This window comes from Phaseolus vulgaris, chromosome 10, assembly GCF_051622355.1.
Source record: "Phaseolus vulgaris cultivar YP4 chromosome 10, ASM5162235v1, whole genome shotgun sequence".
Lineage (NCBI taxonomy): Eukaryota > Viridiplantae > Streptophyta > Magnoliopsida > Fabales > Fabaceae > Phaseolus > Phaseolus vulgaris.
This window is the reverse complement of record NC_143507.1, coordinates 30730230-30755897: the sequence shown is the minus strand read 5'-3', so window position 1 is coordinate 30755897 and position 25668 is coordinate 30730230. Positions and strand designations below refer to the sequence as shown.

The window sequence follows — 25668 nt, the reverse complement described above, 5'->3', positions numbered from 1 at the left end:
ATGAGCTTCTCTAACAAGAGATAATCTAATAGAGCTTTGAGGGACACAAAGACGTTTTCCTTTAAAAAGAAAGCCATCTTGTATAAAAAATTCTTTGTGTCCTCCCTTAAGACACTCTTGATAGATGAGAGAAAAATCAAGGTCATCATGATAAAGTTCCTTAATGTGATCAAAGCCAAGATATTGAGAACTTAAAATATTTAGCAAAGTATATCTTCTAGAAAGTGCATCCGCCACAATGTTTACTTTGCCTTGCTTATGTTTAATCACATAAGGAAATTGCTCAATGAATTCCACCCACTTAGCATGCCTCTTGTTAAGCTTGTTTTGACTTTTCAAATACTTAAGAGATTCATGATCACTATGTATCACAAACTCTTTAGGAAAAAGATAGTGTTGCCAAGTAAACAAAGCCCTAACAAGTGCATATAATTCTTTATCATAAGTGGAATAATTGAGATGACTTCCCTTCAATTTCTCACTAAAATAAGCTATGGGGTGACCCTCTTGAAGGAGGACAGCCCCAATGCCTATACTTGAAGCATCACACTCAGTCTCAAATGTTTTAGTGAAATTAGGAAGGGCTAAGATGGGAGCATTAGTCAATTTTTCTTTCAAAGTCTCAAAAGCTTTTTGTTGTGCTTCTCCCCATTGAAAAACCACATCCTTTTTCACTATATCATTGAGAGGTGCAGCAATGGTACCAAAGTTTGGTACAAATCTTCTATAGAAAGAAGCAAGTCCATGGAAACTCCGACTTCATTCAAAGATTTCGGTGTAGGCCAATTTTGAATGGCCATCACCTTTGTTTTGTCCACATGGACCCCTTTACTACTCACAACAAACCCTAGGAATTCTATATGATCAAGAGCAAACATACATTTAGCAAGGTTAGCATACAAATGTTCCTTCCTAAGGGTTTCTAAAACTTGCCTAACATGCATTCTATGATCATTCAAAGATAAGCTATAAATGAGAATATCATCAAAGTAAACAACAACAAACTTACCAATGAAAGGTCTAAGAACATGATGCATGAGGCGCATGAAGGTACTTGGTGCATTAGTTAAACCAAAGGGCATAACTAACCACTCATACAAACCAAAGTTGGTCTTAAAAGCCGTCTTCCATTCATCACCCGGTTTGATACGGATTTGATTGTAGCTGCTTTTAAGATCAATCTTTGAAAAGATTTTTGAACCATGCAATTCATCCAACAAATCATCAAGCCTAGGTATGGGATGCCTATACTTAATTGTAATGTTATTGATGGCCCTACAATCCGAACACATTCGCCATGTGCCATCTTTTTTAGGCATTAAGATGATAGGCATAGCACAAGGACTCATGCTATCTTGAACCCACCCTTTTTCAATCAAAGCCTCAACTTGTTGGCGAATTTCCTTGGTTTCACTTGGATTGGTCCTATATGCTGGACGATTTGGTAAGGAAGAGCCTGGTATCAAATCAATTTGGTGTTCAATCCCTCTCAAAGGTGGAAGTCCTTTTGGAGGATCTTGAAACACATCTTGAAACTCTTCTACCAAATTTTCAAAACAATGAGGACTATCAACAAGTGGTTCTAACTTAAGAGTTCTAGGGATGGCTAAGAAAAGAGGATGGTGCGCCACTATTTCCCTTTGAAGCTCATGCCTAGACACAAGAAGTGTAGGCTTAGAACTCTTATCTTTTTTATCTTTTTTTATCTTTTTCACTCTCCCTCTTTTTTTTCATGATGATTTGGTCCTCATGGACTTCTCTAGGAGAGAGAGATTTTAAAGTAACCTTGTGACCATGGAAATCAAAAGAAAGTTTGTTGGAAAAGCCATCATGAAAAACTTTTCTATCAAATTGCCAAGGCCTTCCCAAAAGAACATGTGTAGCTTCCATGGGCACAACATCACATAATACCTCATCTTTGTATTTTCCAATAGAGAAATGGATGAGGACTTGTTTATTCACAACAATTTCTCCTACTTCACTAAGCCATTGCAATTTGTAGGGCTTTGTATGAGAGATAGTAGGCAATCCAAGTTTATCTACTACTCTTGTACTAGCCACATTAGCACAACTACCCCCATCCACTATCAAAGAACAAATGTTGTTTTGAATAAGACATCTTGTATGGAAAATATTTTCCCCTTGACTTTCATCAAAAGGTTGTGAAACTTGTCCAAGAAGTCTTCTCACAACTAACAAATCTCCTTCAAGTGGACTCTCACTCTCATTCTCACTAGACGCCCTAGATGGTGAAGAATGCCTATGTGAATCCGAATCATGCTCACTCATAACAATGCCATTATGCACAAACATATTCCCTTTTAGAAGGACAATTAGCGGCAATGTGACCATAACCCATACACTTAAAGCATTTCTTACTAGACAATCTAGTTGGGGATTTAGGCCTAGAAGTAGATGGCTTAGGTTCCTTGAGTTTGAAAGAAGAATCTTTAAAAGGAAATTTTGAAAAAGACTTTTTGTTCCTCCAAGAATTGTTGTAGTAACCATCATTGGGAGCATTTTTGAAAGAATTTTTCTTAGCAAGTTGGGCTTCCACCTTCATTGAAAGATGAACTAAAGAACCCAATGATGAATACTCTTGTAACTCAACAACATCTTGAATATCCTTCCTTATTGTACCGCCCTGGTAGTCGGGAGTAATGATGTGGCATCAAGCAACAGTATAGGCGTGTTGACAAGGCGCCAGGTTGGCAGAAGGGAAGGAAGTCGGGGGGCTCGTGAAGTCGCCAGTTGTTAAGTTGGCGTGCTCCGATCTCCAGCATACCAGGACCGGCGATCACCGGGTTAAAGATGAAGTCGCCAGATGTAAACTCAGGCGACCAAACGGTTGGAGATCGCCAGAGAAAGCACATCGCCGAAGATGAAGGAGAAGCAGATTATGAAGGCGGCCGGCGAGACCACAGGGAAGGTGTATGAAGGCCCCCTAACTCGCCAGTTCCAGTAGAGATCGCACTCCCAAGTTAGCTATGCACTGGGCAGCACCATGCATAAGTAACTTAGCCAAAATGAGAGCAGAAGCAGCGCCAAGTCAAGGAGGCTCCAGATGGTGGCACGTGTACGACTGGATGCGAGCCACGTGTCCAGGTCTGTAACTGCCAGGAGAAAACAACCAGGTATATAAGAGTTCTCAACGAACTTTCTGAGGTACGCACGTTCAGAATACACTCTTTACGCTTGCGAGTTCTAGAGCTTACTGTGAGAGAGAATTTGCACGGTTCTTGTTCTCTTAGTATTTGGTGATTCAGTCACTGACTTGGGCGTTGGAGTACGATCGGCCGCAGCGGCGCCGCTCTGTTTTCTTTGCAGGTTCTTGAGGTGGATCTTGAAGAGGAACGGAGGTGTGAAGCGGTGCACACGTCGATCCTTTGACGAGGCAGTTTCCAGCGTTTCGGTCAACAGGCAGGATCATCAGGCGCCCACCGTGGGGCCGTGTAAAACTTGCTCCCATCCACAGCGTGAGTTCTTGGAGGTTTTCGAAGTTTTCTGCGTGGTTGTGTGCTGGTGCAACCATCGCTCGCTGTTTGCTTGAGTTTCGTTCGGTGAATTCGCGTTTTATACCGTTCGTTTGGGTTTTCGATCGGTGGAGTAAGGTTTCCTGCTGATTACGTGTAATTTGTTCGGTGGAGCTTGAGTCTTTTTCGCTCGTTTGGTTGTCCGTGGGGAAGCGGTGGTTTCTGGTGAAGTTGTGGTTTTCTTTTAAGGTTTACGGTGTTCTTGAGTTTTCTTGCGCAGTTTCGCACAGTTTTCTCCGATTGATCGCTGAATCGATCGTGGTTGAAGTGTCGTTCGCTGCATTCTGTGATTCGCTGAGTTTCATGAGAAAAATGAGAAGCAATCGCTCAAGTCCAGTTGCGCCCGTCGCTGCCAAAGGCGCCGCTGCCATGACCATGGCGCAGATGGCAGAGATGATGCGTTCGTTGCAGGCAACTGTGGAAGCCTCACGCATAGAGCAGGCGAGAATGCATGAGGACCTGGTCGCCTCTCGCGCCAGGAATGAGGAGCTCTGCAAGGTGACTGAGGAGTTGCGTCAAGCTCTTCAGGAGCAGCAAGGGCGTTCGTCTGCTGAAGAGGTGGCGCCGGCGTCGCCACCTCGTGTTTTCCCTATGCCTTTTGTTCAGGCGATCGCTGACACGCCTATTCCCACGAGCGTGGTTCCGGTTAAGGCTGTCTTTACCGGCGTGGAGGATCCAGAGGCTCGTCTAACCACGTTCCATACGCAGATGATGCTGTCGGGAGGGTCAGACGCCGTCTACTGCAAAATGTTCGTGAGTACGCTCCAGGGAACGGCGATGGAGTGGTTTGTGAGCCTGCCTAACGGCCACATAACCAATTTTCAACAGTTCTCGAAGATTTTTGTCGAGCAGTACATCGTGAATAAGGCACCGCCCAGGGTGTCTTATGATCTGTTCGATATAAGGCAGTACCAAGGAGAGTCCCTCAGAGACTACCTGAATCGCTTTGGAGCGCAGATGGTCAGATCGCCGGCTAAAGATGAAGAAATGTTGGTCTATGCATTCAAGAAGGGCGTGCTGCCAGGACCATTCTGCGAGGCCTTGATCAGGGCTCACCCTGCGACGTTTGCTGAAGTCAGGCGACTTGCGGTGGCTCACATCGCCGACGAGAGTGAAGTCGCCGAGAAGAGAGGAAGCGTGGCTCCCGCCAGGCCACGCGCCCAGACCAGGATCCAGCCGCAGAGGGTGCTGGAGACGGCGACGGCGACCAGGAAGGACCAGAGGACTCGCCATCCCTATGATAGGAGGAACAAGGGGAGGGGCCAGGGACGCCAGCAACCAGCACGCCGGGAATACAATCGCCCGCCTAAGCACAAGTTTGTCATGGGATTGGCGAATCTGATCGCCATTCCCAATATATCTGCTAGGTTGAAAGCGCCTGAGACGGTGGGCGACAGGGTGCTGGGACCAAAGCCAGACGCCTGGTGCGAGTTTCACCAGGGCTTTGGCCACACTTTGGACTCGTGTTTGTCCTTGGGATATCAGCTCGACGATCTGGTTAAGAGCGGGTTCCTAAATGACTACCTGCTGGATAGAAGGACGGGGGGCGCGTCGAGCTCCCAGCCCGCAGGTGGAGAAGCCCAGCTGCACGAGATGCCTATCCACGGGGAGATCCACACCATTGCAGGGGGCTTCTCGGGTGGTGGATGCACCGCATCGCAGAGGAAGAAGTACGCGCGATCGGTGATGACAGTGGATATGTTTGAAGATCACTCGCCGGAAGTGGACATTACGTTCACCAAGCAGGATCTTCGGGACGTTGTGCCCCATGACAACGATCCCATAGTAATTTCCTTGGTAACGGCAGGAAGGAAGGTCCACAGAGTTCTGGTGGACCAGGGAAGCTCGGCAGACGTGATGTTCTGGCCGACTTTCACGCAGCTGGAATTGCCCCTTGACCAGCTAAGGCCCTATGGAGGGTGCTTGTATGGGTTTGCTGGCGACCAGGTGGAGGTCAGGGGGTACATTGAGGAAGCGCCTTGAGGAAGCGAGGGAGCAGGGAATCGCCAGGGCGGTGATCGCTAGAGAATCCAGGCCAAAACCTGTCGAGCAGTGGCTCGAAAAGGAGATCGGAGGAAAGATCTTCAAGCTGGGAAGATCTCTGGAGGTCGAGCTCCAGGACCAGATCGCCAAGGTGATTGAGTGGCATCTGGATGCGTTTGCATGGTCCGCTTCGGACATGCCCGGGATTGATCCCGACTTCTTGTGCCATCATCTGGCGATGGACAATTTGGTGAGACCAGTGCGACAAAGGAGAAGAAAGTTCAACGAGGAGAGGAGGCAGGCGATCAGGGACGAAACACAGAAACTCCTCGCTGCAGGCCACATCAGGGAAGTCCAGTACCCTGAATGGCTGGCAAATGTCGTGCTGGTGAAGAAGAGTAACGGGAAATGGCGCATGTGCGTCGATTTCACCGACCTGAACAAGGCTTGCCCAAAGGATTCGTATCCTTTGCCAAGCATAGACGCCCTGGTCGATAGTGCTGCAGTGTGCAAGTTGCTGAGTTTCCTGGATGCCTTCTCGGGATATAATCAGATCAAGATGCATCCGATGGATGAAGAGAAGACAGCCTTCATGACGGAGAGATCGTGCTATTGCTATAAGGTGATGCCGTTTGGGCTGAAGAACGCGGGGGCCACGTACCAGAGGCTGATGGATCGAGTACTTGCACCAATGCTGGGAAGGAACGTGCAAGCATACGTCGATGACATGGTCGTGACCTCGCCGGAAAAGAGCAAGCACGTTGCAGATTTGGAAGAGTTGTTCACGACGATCGCCAAGTTCAGATTGAAGCTGAATCCGGAGAAATGTATTTTCGGCGTGGAAGCTGGGAAGTTTTTGGGTTTCCTCTTGACTGAAAGAGGAATAGAAGCCAACCCAGACAAGTGTGCCGCCATCTTGGCGATGAGGAGCCCAGGTACGGTGAAGGAAGTCCAGCAGCTAACAGGTCAGATGGCAGCCCTATCTCGCTTCGTGTCAGCTAGCGGAGAGAAGGGCCATCCCTATTTTCAGTGTCTGCGGCGCAACAACAAGTTTGCTTGGACGAAGGAGTGCGAGGAAGCCTTCATCAAGCTGAAGGAGTATCTGGCGAGCCCGCCGGTTTTGTGCAAACCGCTGGTGGGGATCCCTCTCAGGTTGTATTTTGCTGTAACTGAGAGGGCGGTAAGTGCGGTGCTCGCCCAAGACCAAGATCAGGTCCAAAAGCCTATCTACTTTGTTAGTAAGGTGCTGCAGGGCCCAGAAACGAGATATCAGGCCCTAGAGAAAGCTGCGTTGGCAGTGGTGTTTTCGGCGAGGAGATTGCGCCACTACTTCCATAGCTTCACCATACTGGTGATGACTGACCTGCCCATCCAGAAGGTTTTGAAGAAGCCCGACGTTGCGGGAAGAATGGTGAAATGGGCAGTGGAGCTGTCAGAGTTTGATATCAAGTATGAGCCCCGAGGCCCGATCAAGGGACAAATCTTCGCAGATTTTGTGGTTGAGCTCTCATCCGAGACGACACGAGTGGAGGGGGACGATTTTCGTTGGGTACTCTCGGTGGATGGATCGTCGAACCAGCAGGGTAGCGGTGCTGGAGTCATTTTGGAAGGACCCAACGGCGTGCTGATCGAACAATCTTTGAGATTTGCCTTTAAAGCCAGTAACAATCAAGCAGAGTATGAGGCGCTGATCGCCGGAATTTTGCTGGCCAAGGAGATGGGAGCTAGGGTGCTGATGGCTAAGAGTGACTCGCTGCTAGTCACGGGGCAAGTAACAGGCGAGTTCCAGGCTAAAGATCCACAAATGGGGCTTACTTGGCGTATGTGCAGGAATTGAAGAGTTCCTTTGCCTCCTTTGAAGTAGTGCATGTGCCCAGAGAGCAGAATGCCCGAGCTGACTTGCTTGCTAAGCTCGCCAGCTCAGGCAAGGGGGGTAGGCAGAGGACGGTGATTCAAGAAACTCTGAAGACGCCAAGGGCATTTGTAGCAGATCACCTGGTTCTTCAGATAAGCAAGTCGACGGAGAGGGCAGCAAGAAGTCATAAGTCCCTGACGCAAGAAACTCTCAGATCGCCGAGAATTAGAGCATGTCGAGGAGAGAAGGTGAATATGGCGCAGGTGTGTGCCATCCATGAGCCAGACACCTGGATAACCCAGTACAAGCGGTGCCTGGCAGATGGCCTCCTCCCACTGGATCTGACAGAAGCTAGGAAGGTAAAGAAAAATTCCAGCAAGTACACATTGATTGATGGCGATCTGTACAGGTTTGGGTTCACTCACCCACTCCTGGAATGCGTACATGGCGAAAAGTGCACGAGGATCATGGCAGAGCTCCACGAGGGTATATGCGGAAGCCACGTTGGGGGTCGAGCTCTGGCCGCGAGGACTCTCCGTGCAGGCTACTACTGGCCATCGATGAGAGAAGATTGCAAGAAGTATGTCCAGTGTTGCAAACAATGCCAACAGCATGCCGATTGGCATAAGGCGCCTCCCGAGGAGTTGAAGTCGATCTATAGCCCTTGGCCGTTTCATACCTGGGGAATCGACATCCTGGGACCTTTCCCGCTGGCGATCAGGCAGATGAAGTACTTGGTGGTGGCGATTGAATATTTCACCAAGTGGATCGAAGCAGAACCAGTGGCCCAGATCACCGCACACAAGATCGAAGGTTTCGTGTGGAAGAACATCGTGTGCCGGTTTGGAGTGCCTAAACGCCTGGTGTCGGATAATGGGACTCAGTTTGCAAGCCACCTGTTGAAGAAGCTTTGCGAAGGAGTGGGAATTCAACAAGTGTTTGCATCCGTCGAGCACCCTCAGACAAATGGCCAGGTGGAGTCAGCTAATCGGGTGTTGCTGAGAGGATTGAAGAGAAGGCTTGAGAAAGCCAAGGGAAGTTGGGCTGAGGAGGTGCCCCGTATAGTCTGGGCATACCATACCATCGAGCAGTCAGGAACCCATGAGACCCCATTCAGCTTGGTCTATGGGTGTGACGCAATGATTCCAGTGGAGATCCAGGAGAGCTCGCCGAGATTCCAGAACTTCGTAGAGGAAGACTCGAACGAAGAGAGAAGGCTGAACCTGGATCTACTGGATGAGGTCAGGGAAGAGGCGAGGTTGAAGGCGGAAGCCGTGAAGAGAAGGATTGAACAAAGATATAACTCGAAGGTGATGCCAAGGCAGTTTAGAGAAGGCGACCTGGTGATGAGGAAGGCCCACCAGTACGAGATGGAGAATAAACTGTCGCCCAAGTGGACTGGACCGTTCAGAATAACCGAGGCGCTCGGGAACGGCGCCTACCGCTTAGAGACGCTGGAAGGAGGGGCGATTCCTCGCACCTGGAACGCCACGCACCTGAAGTGGTACTATAGTTAAGAGCTTTGTAAGTAAAGACAAACACAAAAGTCATATTACAATGTCTCTGATGAAACAGTTTGAAGGGGGCACTCTTTTTTTCCCTAAGGAGGGTTTTTAATGAGGCCACCCAATAAAAGAAGAGTTTTCGAAGTATAAGGCGTTTTCAGATTGCATGTTTGCTATTTTCCAAACGTTTTGAAGAAAGACCTTGTCACTTATACGTGATTTAAGGCAAGTAAAGATATATCGCATGCTTTCTAAAAAAGTTTTAAGTCCTCATCGTTTTTCGGCGATTGGAGGCATCAGTTAAAGTTTTAAGTCCTCATCGTCTTTCGGCGATCGGAGGCGCCAGTTAAAAGACCTCAACGCCCTCGCGTGTCCTGAGGCAGGTTAAAGACCTCCTCGCCGTCGAGCGAGTGCAGGCGAGAAAGAGTAAAAGTCCTCAGTGTTTCTGGGGGCGAGGAGATGTAACCCCTGGGGCAATGTAGAGGCAAGTAAAAGTCCTCAGTGTTTCTGGGGGCGAGAAGATGTAACCCCTGGGGCAATGTAGAGGCAAGTAAAAGTCCTCAGTGTTTTTGGGGGCGAGAAGATGTAACCCCTGGGGCAATGTAGAGGCAAGCAAAAGTCCTCCGTGTTTCTGGGGGCGAGAAGATGTAACCCCTGGGGCAATGTAGAGGCATGAGTTAAAGACCTTCTCGCCGATGAGCGAGTTCAGGCAAGTTAAAGACCTTCTCGCCGATGAGCGAGTTCAGGCGAGTTAAAGACCTTCTCGCCGATGAGCGAGTTCAGGCGAGTTCAAAGACCTTCTCGCCTATATGCGAGCTTAGGCAAGATAAAATCCTTCTCGTCTCGAACGAGTTCAGGTATGGTGTTAAGGGTGGACGAAGTTTGGAAGGTGGCTAAGGCAGGCTCGAAGAGAGCGCCTAGCCACCCGGCCCGTGGTCCTGAAGTTCGGGAAGGTAGAGGAGGATCCGAAAGGCGCCTCTACCCCCAGATCAAAGAACGATGGCCAAGACGTGAAACCAGAAAGAACCCCATCGCCAAGGGTCTCTGGCGACCAGGAAAAGTTCAAACATCGGCGAGAAAGTTAAATGACCCGTTTTGATGGAGCAGATCGGGTGAAGCCGTGTTCAAGCCAATAGCTGGTTTAAGGTTTGTTGCTTGAAGAATGTTTTTACAATAAGGTTAATTGCCTTAAGATTACGAATTGTTAAGTGTTTGTTCCTTAAGGCTGAAGTGATTCGAAGCAGTTAAGTCAAAGGTCGTGCCTACAGTTTTCCTAAGTCATTTCTTTGGAGTTAAACAAACAAGGAAAGTTGATCGAGTGAAGAAGTTATAAGAGGAAAAACGTAGACCTTTGTCATTAACAGATAGCAGTGAATAACAGTTCATAACATATATACGAGGGGACATAAAGTTTATTACAAGTTATAATGCAAGGGAAAGCACGAAGGTAGCAGATGAAGAAGAGTTGATTAGTCCTCAGCAGGAACGACTTTTCCATCCACCACTTCGTTGTTCAGCGACACCATGCTGAGATCCAGGTCGGGGAATAGGCAAGCAAATTGTTCCCGCGCAGCTTCGAATCCAGCAGCCAGAATTTGAGCAGAGTTTAGCTTGAGTTCTTCAATTTGCTTCTGAAGTTCCTCAATCCGCTTCTTGAGGTCTTCAGTTTGCTCTTTCACCTCTTTATTCTATTGCTCTAGCTCTTCAACCTGTTTCTTGAGTTGTTCATTGGTCTCTTGAGCCTGGAGAAGGTCTTCAGTAACCTTCTTAGACTCCGCTTGTGCTTGGGCCAATTCAGCAGCCACCTTTCCCTTCTCTGCGTTGGCCTCGGCGAGATCGGCTATGGCGTCGTCCCTTGCCTTTTCCACTTGCCCAAGGAATTTCTCTCGGTCGACTGACCTCTGCTCCAATTTCTGCACCTTAGCGGCGTCAGCTTTGATGAGAGCCTCCAGGTCAACCACCCTGACGCGAAGAGGCACAATCTTGCTCTCGAGTTCGACCTTCTCTTGAGCAAGTTGATGCACCTTGTGGCGAAGGTCAGGCCTCCTTGCGCGCCAGCCTGAGCTCGGTGTTCATTGCATCCTCCACTCGGGAGTGTTCAATCTCCGCGAGTGTCAGATTGGCGGACAACTTCTCCACCTCGACCCTGATGGTGCTGTTTTCGGTTTTGAGGTTGAAGAGGTCGTCTTGGAGCCTCCTGGTGGAGCTCTCCACAGCTCTGGTGATGATGGCAGGGATATCTTCTGCTATCGTCTTTAGCTTAGCAGATAGAGGCTCCCACATCCTCGTGACCTCAAGGGGGAGGTTTGCTGCTTGTAGAGGCACTAGAGGCGCTGTGGGGGCCTGTTGTGGGTTTTCGTCGCCACCTTCCTTAGCTGGTTCTTCAGTGGGCACTTCTCGACGTGGTGACGACATCAGGGATTCAGTGATTAAAATCGGAGAGGTGTGGGCAACCTCATTCCCGATTGGAGCGGCATCTGCAGCTAAGGCGTTAGAGGGAGGACCCCCTCCAGCTGATACATATGGCGTGGAGGCGCTTGGGGGGTCCTCCAAGAAATTGTCTTCGGCGGCCTCCACTGCAGGTGGCGCAGTGGCCAGTGGGACCGCTTGGACTGGTGAAACAGGAGCTTGTGGGGGTGGCGATGATGGAGGAGGAGCAGGTGTGGATGGTGGCGTCGACGTGGGAAGAGGGGGTGGTGCAAGTGGTGAAGAAGGTGCCACCCTCTTCCTCTTTGTAACGAGGCCATCCTCGGTGACCTCGTCATCCTCTTCTTCCTCCTCGTGGATGACTTGAGGGGCTTTCCTTTTAGGTCTCTTGAGGACCAATTTCTTGCGTTGGGTGGCGGGTTGGACCTCGGAGGGAGCTATTTCCTTAGGTGGCGATCGTCCGTGGACGATGGCTTTCTCCACCACCGAGTTGGGCACTGTTTGCGAGCCCGTCGCCAACCCGTGGTTTCGAGCGAGCGCCTTCAGTTCAGCGAGCATGCCTTTGCCCAACATGTTATCTGCATGGAACGAAAATGCATGGATTAACTCAAGGAAAAAATAAGTACATAAGGTAGTATGCAGCAAAGCAGATGGTATGTGCAGGAAAAATAAAACCAAAGTCTTGCGCATAACGCACAAGACGCCCAGAAACAGCTAAACAGAAGTAGTATCAAAGCAAGAGTTTAAGTGTCCTAACCTATTCGAATTTCGAGTTGGTCCTCGTAGAATTCGAAACAGATCAAGGTGGTGGTAAGGAAAGTGATGTTGGCGTCCGCCACCCTTTTCCAGAAGAGACAGAGATCTCTGTCCAATGCTCCCATGCTGTCAGGACTTCTGGGTCTCCTGAAGCAGCTCTTGGACTCTTTCTTCCCCTTGTCCACCCAGTACAAGGGGAAGCCGTCGAGAAGGGAGGCGTCCTTGTCATTAGCGCGCACTTGAACGAATCTCCCTTTCCAGTCTTTATAGGACTGCTGGAAGATGGCAAAGATCGACCTTCCAGCAATCCCATTCAAGCTGACCCACAGGCGGTCTCCTGGGTGCTTGGCTTCGAAGAGGAATAGGAACACGTCCACCGATGCGGGCAACCCCAGATGGTCGCACATCACTTCGAACGCTCGCACAAACGCCCAGCTGTTGGGATGGAGCTGGGCGGCGGCGATGTTGAGCTCGGTAAGGAGCTCCCTTTCGAAACGAGTGAAAGGGAACTTGAGCTCACCTTCTTGAATAAGGTTGTGTAGACGAAGCAGAAGGGCCCGTCAGCACTCACCTTGTCATCGGCACAAACGGGCAGATCGGGGGGGCAAGGTAGCACTATCATTTTCTCATCGTGCTCCTTATGAAACGTCTGGTTAGGCTCATCCCCCTTTGTCAGCCGCAAAACTGCTCCAGCAGTGTTCACAAAAGATGTCTCCTTCAGAAGGGTCGAGTTGGCCCAAGGATACAGGGTTTTGAAGTCTGGCAAGGGAACAGGGGCTCCTCCGGCGATAGGTGGAGTCGCCTGGGCCAGGTTAGGGCGGGAGGACGCAGGCCTCTCAGCCTAAGCCCTAAGTTATGCAGAAGGAGAAATGAAAAAACCAACCTACAGCGTATGCACCAAGCAGTTACAGGATGATGCGAATCGGTTAAAATGCAAGGAAACCCAGCGGAAGAAGGAAAGTAGGTACCTTTCGATGATCAGGAAGACGATAAAGGATGATGGTGATTCAGAATGTTGGAGAGCGCTGAGAGTTTTTTGCAGAAGCAGGTTAGAGCGTTCGTGAATGCGAGGGAAAGTGATGGAACAGTGTTGAGTGAAAATGGGTTTAAGAGTTTTTTCGAAAATGGGTTTGGGAAGCGCAAACGGCAACTGAAGAGAGCCGTTGATGAAGCCACGTGTTGAGCGATGGGTGAGGGGCTTGGTGGAGCGTCAGAGAAGCAGAAGGTACAACCGTTTGGAATTCTGCGTCAGTGCCACGTAGACCGGTGTTGACATGACTCTTTCAGTCTTTTCGCTGGACAAGTCTTCGCTTAAGACTGGGGGGCTTGTGTACCGCCCTGGTAGTCGGGAGTAATGATGTGGCATCAAGCAAAAGTATAGGCGTGTTGACAAGGCGCCAGGTTGGCAGAAGGGAAGGAAGTCGGGGGGCTCGTGAAGTCGCCAGTTGTTAAGTTGGCGTGCTCCGATCTCCAGCATACCAGGACCGGCGATCACCGGGTTAAAGATGAAGTCGCCAGATGTAAACTCAGGCGACCAAACGGTTGGAGATCGCCAGAGAAAGCACATCGCCGAAGATGAAGGAGAAGCAGATTATGAAGGCGGACGGCGAGACCACAGGGAAGGTGTATGAAGGCCCCCTAACTCGCCAGTTCCAGTAGAGATCGCACTCCCAAGTTAGCTATGCACTGGGCAGCACCATGCATAAGTAACTTAGCCAAAATGAGAGTAGAAGCAGCGCCAAGTCAAGGAGGCTCCAGATGGTGGCACGTGTACGACTGGATGCGAGCCACGTGTCCAGGTCTGTAACTGCCAGGAGAGAGAAAACAACCAGGTATATAAGAGTTCTCAACGAACTTTCTGAGGTACGCACGTTCAGAATACACTCTTTACGCTTGCGAGTTCTAGAGCTTACTGTGAGAGAGAATTTGCACGGTTCTTGTTCTCTTAGTATTTGGTGATTCAGTCACTGACTTGGGCGTTGGAGTGCGATCGGCCGCAGCGGCGCCGCTCTGTTTTCTTTGCAGGTTCTTGAGGTGGATCTCGAAGAGGAACGGAGGTGTGAAGCGGTGCACACGTCGATCCTTTGACGAGGCAGTTTCCAGCGTTTCGGTCAACAGGCAGGATCACTTATACACTCACAAACCTAGCAATCATAGCTTCCTCACTTTCTTCTAATTCAACTTTAAGCAAAAGCGTTTCTAACTCTTTGTAATATTCATTCACATTTAGCGTGCCTTGTTGAAACCGTTGGAGTCTCAACATGAGGTCTTTCCTAAAATATGGGGGCACAAACCTAGCGTGCATTTGATCCTTTAAAGAGTTCCAAGAGTCCACGGGAGGACCCTTGTGATAGATAATGTCCTTTACAATACCATGCCACCATTTCATGGCATAATCACTAAACTCTAAGGTGGCTAGCTTAAGCTTGTGCTCATCTTGGATCTCATGGATCTCAAATATTTGTTCACACTTAGCCTCCCAATCTAAATACAAATTAGGATCACTAGAGCCATTAAAACAAGGAAGCTTGACCGAAGGTAGCCTAGCCTTTGCATCTTGGTAGTGTCCAACTCCACGGTGATGTCTCTCCCCTTGGTTGTGATGTCTATTGCCATGGAATTGAGGTGGACTTTGCCTTCTCCTATGGTTATCCTCACGGCCAAAGTCATTTGAAGAACCCCTAAATGAAGGTCTATGTGAATGATGTCCACCATTGATAGAGTGAGATGGCCTAGCTTGTTGCACCTCCATCTTTTGCAATTTTTCTTCCAAACGCCTAATGGTGCGTTGAGCTTCATGCAATTCACCAAGGACTGAAGCTTTGGAAGGAGAGTGTTGCTTGTAAGATTCACCACTTGAATAGCCAGCCATTTGCAAATGAAAACAGCAAACACAAAAAAACAGCAAACAAGTTAAGAAACAAAGTTAGCAAAAAATGTATTTGGCCACCAAATTGCCGAAGTGAAACTGGCCAGAAAAATCACTCTCAAAGAAATAATGTCCCTGCACTAAGCTGATCTTGAGGCCTTAGGACTCCTCAAATGAAAGATGTCAAAGCAAGGCACACCAATCTCAAAGCCAACCACAACAAAACCAATGAAGCAATAAAGACAAACAAGAAAAGGTATAAGCAATGAAAGGCTATAACAAAAGGAATACTAGATGTCTGACAAACTCAAAGAGTAATGAATAAAAGACAAGCAAGAAAATAAGGAACTCAATGAAAAAGTAGGCACACAAAAGAATACTTAAAGAAAAGCACTAGAGTAGATGAAGAAAACAAAAACAGAACTACTGGAAAATATATTTTTTTTGTGCAAACTGTGCTTGATGTTCACTGATTTAACTGGAACGATATAAAGCGAACTGGATTATGAAATTTTAACCGCAGAAAGTTCAAGATCTTAGCTCAACAATGGCACTGGAATTACTCAAAAACAGTAATCCAATTAATTGAGATAAATTTTTCAAAATCGCTGTCAGATTACCGTATTTGTTTCGGCAGAATTGCACACTCTTTGTTTTTTATTTATCATTTTTTTTGTAATTTGAATTTTGAAGTACTTCTTTTTTCTACTCTTTTATAACACTTTAAAGAACACAAATCCAGAATTTCAGAAATTTCCAGTGAGTAAATCAATTGCAATAAATTGAAACAGTAAGCACGTTTTCAGAAAAATAGAGAAATCCTAACAGGAATGAAAAACAAAATTAAGAACTAGCAAAGACATAATGGAAATGATGTATAGGAACTTGTATAGATCTAAAATACAAGTATGAACTCAATACTAAAACAGAAAATGCACAAAGGATCAAGATACAAAGTCAGAAAACTGTATTAAACCAAAGCATGAAACAAAAAAATTCAATAAAAGTACTACAAGAAGTGATGACAATTATGGAAAAACATGACTATGACAAAACTTGTATGGATTTAAAAAGGAAAATACACAAACATATGATAGGCACAATTAAGAAAACAGCAAGAAAACTCAAAAGTAAGCCTAAACAGAAATGTAAACGGTAAGAATGAAAGAGCTCTTGAATTAAAGTGCACCACAACTCAACAATTAAACAAGAACACACTTAAACTCTAGATACCACATGATATGATTCCAATAGCACAATATGAATGATTCTTGACATTCTTAGGAATCAACTTGAGTTGGACATGAGGTAGGCACTTTTTCATAGAATTGGATCAAGGTTCTAAGTTCATGAACTCACCAAGACTAGTACCAAAACCCAAACTCATATGGAAGTTCCATGTATTGTCAAATTGAACTGAACAAAATGAGTGAAAAGGCAAAGGAACCGAACAAACAAGCTAGAAAATGAAGAAGAAGCAAAGATGAACGGTAGAAAATGAAAAGAACCGAAGCAAAACACAAAGGAATAGAAAATGCCGAACTGAAAAACAAAGGAAGCAAGCTAAGACATGAACATAAAAAGAGAAGGAAGGAAGGAGAAGAGAAAGCTCATGAAGATGGAGGAATGGTTGGATGATCACGCCACTTAGAGGATGGTGACTCCAAGATGAGTGTGCAAGCCGCCACTTGAGGTAACCATAGAACTCTCAAGATAAGACTAAGTGAGGAAGGCAGAAAGCTCTCCAATTCTCTCAAAAATTGAGTATAGTTTCTCTAATCAAAATTCAGATCTGAAAAATACAATGGCAGCACCTTAATTTATAGGCTAGGATGTGCTGAAATGTAAACTGAAAACAAATGCTAATTCCGCCCAAATAAAATGAAAGTGGCGCCAATCCTAAGTCATGAGGGAAGTGTGACTTCCTCTCTCACTTTGGCACCTCCCTATTATTTCTACACCTCTCTACTAAACGCACACCCCCCTAAGACTCCTATACTAAAGACCTAAAGATGCTTTGACAAAAGAGGTTTCTTATGTTTCCCTCTAAGCACCTTCAAACAAAGAAATTACAAAAAGAGAAAACAAACGTCCATTAGCTCCTAAATCCTTGAGCATGCTCCTTGTAAGCCTTTGAGGTGGGCTTTGACCTCCATGAGTGTCCTCCATTTGAGCCTCAACCTCTTCTTGCTCTTGATGATTGGCCACCATGTCCACTTGAGTTTGATCTCCATCACTTCCTTTAGTCTCCCAGCTAGAACTTTAGTTATGACTTTGCATACGGGTCTGAATTGATACAAGGATCCTTCACTTTTGGTACAAGTGTGATAAATGAGGCATTACACCCTCTGGGTATAAATCCAGTTTTATGGAAGATCTTCAGAGCTGCTACAAAATCATCTTTTAGGTAGTTCCAACTTTTCTTAATAAAGTTGAAGTTAAAACCATCCGGTCCAGGGTTTTTTTATCCTTCGCATTGCCACACCGCGTCCTTAATTTCTTCCTTAGAGAAAGCTTCTATCAACCTCAAACTTTGCACAGAGGAGAGGGTTTTAAACTCAACCCCATCAAGTCTAAGCTCAAAGTCTTTTATTGCTTTGAATCTAGTTTCAAAGAGCATTTTTGCTTCTGAGCGGACAAAACTAGGCTCCTCACACCAGATATGATGGAAGAGGGCCAAGCACAACCTTCCATGAAAGGCAAGAGCCAAGTCAAGAGCGTCTAAGACCAAGCTAGGAGCGTCTAAGACAAGCTAGGAGCGTCTAGGACAAGAAGACCAAGCTAGGAGGGTCTAGGACAAGAAGACCAAGCTAGGAGCGTCTAGGATAAGCTAGGAGCGTCTAGGACAAGCTAGGAGCGTCTAGGATAAGAAGACTTGGATCAAAGCTATGAATGGGAGAGTGGCATACTAGCACATATTCTGTGAAGGCCCATCAAGTGTAGTTTATCTTTAATTGGGGTGTAAATAGCATAGCCATGTGGAAAAATGTTTATTTTTCTGCACATTAGAATTAAGGAGGAGTTAACCTTGATTAGATAAAGGTTTCTAGAAGCCTTCACTAATCTAGGGACGGTTTTGTGAAGCCATGTGCACCCATGTGCTCCATGTGCCCATGTGCTTCACATTTCCATTTCATTTTGCTTACATTTCATTTGCACTTAGCTTAACATCTACGGCCTCCTTAGCCTATAAAAGGAGTTGCCTATCACTTGTATTTGCAAGATTAATGAGAGTAATGTTATGCTGCCCACATTGTGCCATACATTGCTTTTGCCTAGTTTCTAGGACCTAATCTTCATCTTCACCATCTATCAAAGGGCTGGCCGAACCTCCCTTCTTCCATACTCATCATGCACCTTCAAGATCACCACAACTCCTAGGAGGATCTTGCCCATTTCAATCCATAGCTTCCGCACCATTTTTCACAACATCCAAGAAGAGCTGCATGAGAATGCGATCAAGATACCCCATACTTCAACCCCTTTCACTTTGTTCCTTAGTCTCCTCCACCTTAATGATGAGTGAGAAAATCTAGAGCAAGAGTCTCCATATCTAAACCAGTTGGTTCTACCCTTTTGACGGAGAAAAGATTCTAATTTTGAGTCAATCTCCCAAAGTCTCCTTACCAGTTCGATTCTAGACTGCCTCTCACTTTCCGAAACCTGACCATTGCAATCTTGATAGCTAAAGCTCTCGATATCCTGCAAAATAGACCTCTTAATAGAATTCAAGTTTCCAAAAACTTCCTTATTCCATGTTTTTAAATCAGCCTTCAGGAGTTTAAACTTTTCCTTTAGCCCTTTTATATCACTTCCTTGGTTCGCATATGATTTCCACCTTACCTCCACCATCCTATCAAAGCCTTGTTCCGAATGCCAGGCATCAATTGATCTAAAGGGTTTTGGACGCCAGTCTTTATCCAAACACTTTATCATCAGAGCACAGTGATCAAAGACTTCTCTTCTTTGAACGTATTGCTTACACATAGGCCAACATTGCAACATTGCAGCCATTTTGAGTAATGTTATGCTGCCCACATTGTGCCATACATTGCTTTTGCCTAGTTTCTAGGACCTAATCTTCATCTTCACCATCTATCAAAGGGCTGGCCGAACCTCCCTTCTTCCATACTCGTCATGCACCTTCAAGATCACCACAACTCCTAGGAGGATCTCGCCCATTTCAATCCATAGCTTCCGCACCATTTTTCACAACATCCAAGAAGAGCTCCATGAGAATGCCATCATTTGGTATCATGAACATAGGTTCTTCAAAGATGAGTAGTTCTTGGTCATTTTCATTTTGAGTTCTTCTTATTTCCTTTTTGTTCTTTACATTCCATATTTTCTTGCTGTTTTTAAATTTTTGCTTTGAGTTGGTGTGCTGTTTGGAAATTCCAATCGGTGCATCTTGTTCAATTGTTCTCGAGCAATCTTTGTGCAATTTTTGGTAGGATTCCATACACTTTGTGTTGCTATTTTTATTTTAGGTATTTGAGTCCTTATTGCAATTTTATTTGGTTCATTTTATGCTCTTTGAGTCTTTTAATTTCTGAATCTATATGTGTTTTGTCTAGTCATGTTTTTCCAAAATGTCATCAAATCATAGTGGTACTTTGTTTGGCTTATTTGTTTCTTGATTTTGGTCTAAATATTTGATTTGAATCTGCTGTGTTTTTTTATCCTTTGGTGCCTTTTATTTTTAGCTTGAGTTCATATTTGTGTTTAGATCTACACAAATTCCTTTTCATCAATTCCATTGTGTTTGTCTTTTGGTATCTTGCTGTTTTTTTCCAGTTTTTACAGAATCCCCTGTTGTACATAACTCTGTGCTGGATGTTTTGTTTAAGAAAATTATTTTCCTACATAGGAAATTTCTTATTCTCTGGATTATGCAAGATTGAGGTGTTACGGAAAAGACAAAAAAAGAGTCAGCTCGAAAGAGTCAATAGAAAAACAATGATAAATATTATAAAAACAGTGTGCAAATCTGGCGCTACAGTTGGCGTAACTGAACACTGATTTTACAAAATTTATTAAAAAAACATGGTTCATGCGTTTGGAGTGAAACCAATGCCAGAATTTAGTTAAGATCTTGAATTATTTGCATATAAATTTTCAGAAGCAAATCTTAAAAGGACAGCTCAGCATAAATCGGGGGAAATCACGCTCTCTGGCCCACAACAATTTTTTAGTGGTGCTGTTTTTTATTTTGAAATCAATTCTAGTGCTATTCTTAGGATCCATTTTGTGTGACTACCTTTCTTTGAGTACCTTTATTTGCTTGTCTAATATTTCTTTGGAACTCTTTCTAGTTGTCACAATTTACTTCCATTTTTGTGGTACTGTTTTTCCAATTAATTTGTTTCTTGCTTTAATTCTTTGGCCTCTAATTTTGGTGCTGGATTGTTTCTCAATTGGTGCTTATTTGAGTGGAAATTTGACTTGAGTAAGGTCTAGCGTGCTTGATAGGTACTGCATTGGAGAATTAATTCCCTAATTCTAAGACGAACAAAGGCAAGGGCAGAAACAAATACCTACTAAAAACACCACAAACATTTGGAAGGTCCAACAAAGAAAAGACAACCAAGGAAGTGCCAATAGCAAAAAAAAAAAAAGATCAACAAAGGGAGTTTTCTTAATTTTCTTTGCAACTTAACTTTTGTTAATTACTTCTTTAATTACGTGATTAGACGGTGAGTGTGTCTTCAAGGGCTCCAAGTGTCCAAGAAGCCTCACCTAGGGCCGACTAGTGTAGAACTATCTAGTTTAGCAATTGTTAATTGTTTTTAATTGCATCTCTTGCTTAATTAGTTTCGCTTTTTCAATTGTGTTGCTTTGTTTAAGCTTTGTCAATCCTTGCTTGGTCAATTAGTTAGCTTGCATTGTTTTCTTGCATTAAAATCTGATTTCTCAACTTAATTATGTTCTAAGTGGTTTACTAAGAGAAAGCTTTGTGTGAAGACATTGAGGGATAGTTTTTGGCTTAGGCAAAGGCTTGGTATTTAAGTAGTCCACTGTGACTCACCTCCCTTACCTGGAAAACTACCTTCTTTGACTTTCCTAAATTTTCTCAAGGTAAAATACTTGTATACACAAAGCTTTAGTCATGTCTTCTTCTTCTCATTCTGCAAAGTCTATTGAAAGTGAAGTAAAATCTATAAAAACTCTTTTGAAAGAAGTTTCACAAGCTGTGCAAATGATTTCTTTTAAACAATTGGAGAATGAGACAAAAATCAATGAGTTGACTAAAGCCAAGGAAGAGAAGTCTCAAAAATAAAAAAAATCTCATACTCATACATCTCATCCTAAAAGTAATGAGTCTCTAGGGGAGGGTAGCCTTAGAATCAATGACTATTACCAACCACCCCCTAGAAGAAATAGGCAAAGGGAGGAAGAGAGCCCAAGGGAAGTAAGGGTAGACCTACCCCATTTCTATGGTAAGGAAGATGTAGAGGTATACCTAGATTGGGAGATGAAAGTAGAGCAACTCTTTGCTTGCCATAGGGTGAGTGAAGAAAGGAAGGTACCCTTAGCAACCCTTAGTTTCCAAAGCAATGCCATGTATTGGTGGACCTCTCTAGAGAGAGACCGACGTCTTCATAGGGAGCCTCCCATAGAATATTGGAATGACCTTAGGGGAGCCCTAAGACGTCGCCACATACCTTCCTACTACCATAGGGAGTTAATGGACAAGCTCCAAAGACTCCAACAAAAGAACATGAGTGTGGAAGAGTATAGGCAGAAAATGGAGCTCTGCATGATGAGAGCATCCATTAGAGAGCAAGAAACCACCACCATATCTAGGTTTCTAAGTGGGCTCAACCTTGAGATAAGGGATAGAGTAGAACTTCTACCCTACCAAGACTTGAATGACTTGGTTCAACTTTGCATTAAAGTTGAACAACAAAATTTGCGCAAAACTTCAAGTCAAAGGGTGGGTTCTTACTCCAACTTTTATCCCAAGAAAGACTTTAAAAGGGAGGGTAGCACATCTAGAGACGAACCCAAAGAAACTACCAAACCTTTAGTGAAAGATGCCTCCACCCCATCCATCCGTGCTAGGGACACCAAGTGTTTTAAGTGTTTTGGAAGAGGGCATGTGCAAGCGCAATGTCCAAACCAAAGGGGCTTTGTTCTTAAAAGGAAAAGATGAGTACACTAGTGGTGAGGATGAACCTAGTACACAAGAAAAGGGGGAAGGAGAGAGGATAAATCCTTTGGAGGGGGACTTATTGATGATTCAAAGAATCCTCCACAATCAACCTAGTGCATCCATCAAGACACAACGAGAGAACATCTTTCATACTAGATGCAATGTTTTAGAAAATATATGCTCTCTTATTGTGGATGGTGGATCATGCTGCAATTGCTGTAGCACTAGATTGATTGAGAAACTAAATCTACAAGTAGTTCCTCATCCAAAACCTTACAATTTACAATGGATCAATGAGAATGGGGAACTACGTGTAGACAAACAAGTGGAAATCAAGTTTTCTATAGGTAACTACAAAGACAATGTTTTATGTGATGTAGTACCTAAGGAAGCTTGCCACATCTTATTAGGTAGACCATGGCAATTTGATAAGAAAACCTTGCATGATGGTCTAACTAACGAGATTTCCTTCATCCACAAGCACAAAAAGTTTGTACTTAGCCCTTTACCACATTCCTAAGTGGTAAAAGACCAAATACAAATGAAACATAAAAGGATGAAGAGAAAATAGAAAAAGAGAAAACTTTTGGGAAACAAAAGGCGTGGGAGAAGAGTGTTCCTTCCCACAAGGTCATTCAACAAGACAAGCACATTGAAAATACCCTTGAAAAAATGCTTCTTGTTGAACAACCTAGCGTTACCTATTGTAAAGGAACACTTGCAAGCATGAGCACAAAAGAAGAGTCTTTAAAAGAAGCTTGCATAGATAAAGACTATTTCTCAAATGTGCTAGGATATCCCCAAGAGAATGTCAAGTTATCTATAAGCATCTACAAAAACAAATTTCTGTGTGAAGTAGTGCCTAGAGCAACTTGTCATGTCTTATTGAGACAATCATTGCAAAGTGTACAAATTTTCATAAACAATGGTTGTACCAACAAGACTCTCTTTACACATGAGAGAAAAAGTCTACATGAAGGAGAACTCATGGGCCAAATAAGACTTGATAAAACTCTAGAGCTTTTAAAAGGAAAACTTTTGTCACCCATGAGAAAAGAGGTTCAAAGACATTACTTTAGGTACAATTCTTGTTTTCAAACTACACCTAAAGCAAAGTCTCAAGAACTCTTTACTCCTTCACCTTTTGTAAATAATCCTTGGGAAGACACACAATTCATATTAGAGCTTCCTAGGACAACAAAAGGTTTTGATTCCTTCTTCATGGATGTGGATAAACTCTTCCTAAGAAAAGTGACAAGCCTCCATGATTTATCTTCAAAAATAGTGATGGATAGAGCTCCAAAATTTCAAAACATAGCTCTTCCTTCTATGCTTCACGAAATCATGAGGGACACCCACAATTCTTGGGATAAGAATCCTTTTCCTAATGAGCATGCATACAATGGAGTAGTCCACAAGATTACTCATAGTTCTCCATTTGAAGTTGTATGCGAACATAGTCCTCTTGCCCTTTTCAAGTTGTTACCACCTCCTAAAGGAATTATGCCTAAGGGAAAAGTAACTACTTTTGGAAATTTTAGAAAACATAAGAGGATTAGAGGACACATACAACCATCACAAGGGAGATATTGTGAGAAGTTTCCAAAAACAAAAGAAAAACAAAAATGGAAACTTCACACAATAAAATTTTCTCCAAATGCTCACACTAACTCCTTTGCTTTGTTTCAAGATTCCCATAGATTGACATTTGATCCGGGAGGACATACCTTGAGGAAGCAAGAGGCTGCTATCGGAGATCAAGTCTGCAAATATGAGGATAGATCTTCTCAAGAAGGAGGAGATGATGGACACCATCCAGCCACAACCATCCCCCTAAGAAGCAAAAGCATTGGATTTGAGGACAAATCCTTTTCAAGAGGGAGGGGATGATGGAAGAGGGCCAAGCACAACCTTCCATGAAAGGAAAGAGCAGAGTCAAGAGCGTCTGAGACCAAGCTAGGAGCGCTAAGACAAGCTAGGAGCGTCTAGGACAAGAAGACCAAGCTAGGAGCGTCTAGGACAAGCTAGGAGCGTCTAGGACAAGAAGACTTGGATCAAAGCTATGAATGGGAGAGTGGCATACTAGCACATATTCCGTGAAGGCCCATCAAGTGTAGTTTAGCTTTAATTGGGGTGTAAATAGCATAGCCATGTGGAAAAATGTTTATTTTTCTGCACATTAGAATTAAGGAGGAGTTAACCTTGATTAGCTAAAGGTTTCTAGAAGCCTTCACTAATCTAGGGACGGTTTTGTGAAGCCATGTGCACCCATGTGCTCCATGTGCCCATGTGCTTCACATTTCCATTTCATTTTGCTTACATTTCATTTGCACTTAGCTTAACATCTACGGCCTCCTTAGCCTATAAAAGGAGTTGCCTATCACTTGTATTTGCAAGATTAATGAGAGTAATGTTATGCTGCCCACATTGTGCCATACATTGCTTTTGCCTAGTTTCTAGGACCTAATCTTCATCTTCACCATCTATCAAAGGGCTGGCCGAACCTCCCTTCTTCCATACTCATCATGCACCTTCAAGATCACCACAACTCCTAGGAGGATCTTGCCCATTTCAATCCATAGCTTCCGCACCATTTTTCACAACATCCAAGAAGAGTTGCATGAGAATGCGATCAAGATACCCCATACTTCAACCCCTTTCACTTCGTTCCTTAGTCTCCTCCACCTTAATGATGAGTGAGAAAATCTAGAGCAAGAGTCTCCATATCTAAACCAGTTGGTTCTAGCCTTTTGACGGAGAAAAGATTCTAATTTTGAGTCAATCTCCCAAAGTCTCCTTACCAGTTCGATTCTAGACTGCCTCTCACTTTCCGAAACCTGACCATTGCAATCTTGATAGTTAAAGCTCTCGATATCCTGCAAAATAGACCTCTTAATAGAATTCAAGTTTCCAAAAACTTCCTTATTCCATGTTTTTAAATCAGCCTTCAGGAGTTTAAACTTTTCCTTTAGCCCTTTAATATCACTTCCTTGGTTCGCATATGATTTCCACCTTACCTCCACCATCCTATCAAAGCCTTGTTCCGAATGCCAGGCATCAATTGATCTAAAGGGTTTTGGACGCCAGTCTTTATCCAAACACTTTATCATCAGAGCACAATGATCAGAGACTTCTCTTCTTTGAACGTATTGCTTACACATAGGCCAACATTGCAGCCATTCTTCAGATACAAGGACACTATCAATTCTACTCTTTGTTGTTCCATTTGATATGAACCATGTAAACTTTTTCCCCACAATAGGCAGGTCCAAGATAAAGTTGGATTCAATGAACTCATTAAACCCCTTTATCTCACTAGTAAAATCACCCCTATCTTCCCCTTGCCTTTCAGTTCGACTTCTTATTGCATTAAAGTCCCCATAGAAACACCACAATTCCATTTGAGAGACTTCTTTACACTTAGACAAATCCTCCAAAAGTCGCTTTTTCTCTTTCAAGGAGCATGCTGCATACACATTTACCACACAACACCTTTTGGCAGATTTAACATGTTGGCCCACCGTAGCAATGTAACCCTTCCCCAATGAGTGACTTTCATAGTTGAAAGCATCTTTATGCCACAT

The 25668-nt window shown here is 44.6% G+C and overlaps 1 protein-coding gene across 1 annotated transcript; it reads right to left on the bottom strand.

Annotated features, from left to right (window-relative positions):
• Window positions 1-24681: 24681 nt before the first annotated feature.
• LOC137817848 (uncharacterized) lies at window positions 24682-25668 on the bottom strand. The gene has a single exon (XM_068621074.1). It carries the CDS (start codon window positions 25666-25668, stop codon window positions 24682-24684), a length of 987 nt encoding a protein of 328 aa, XP_068477175.1.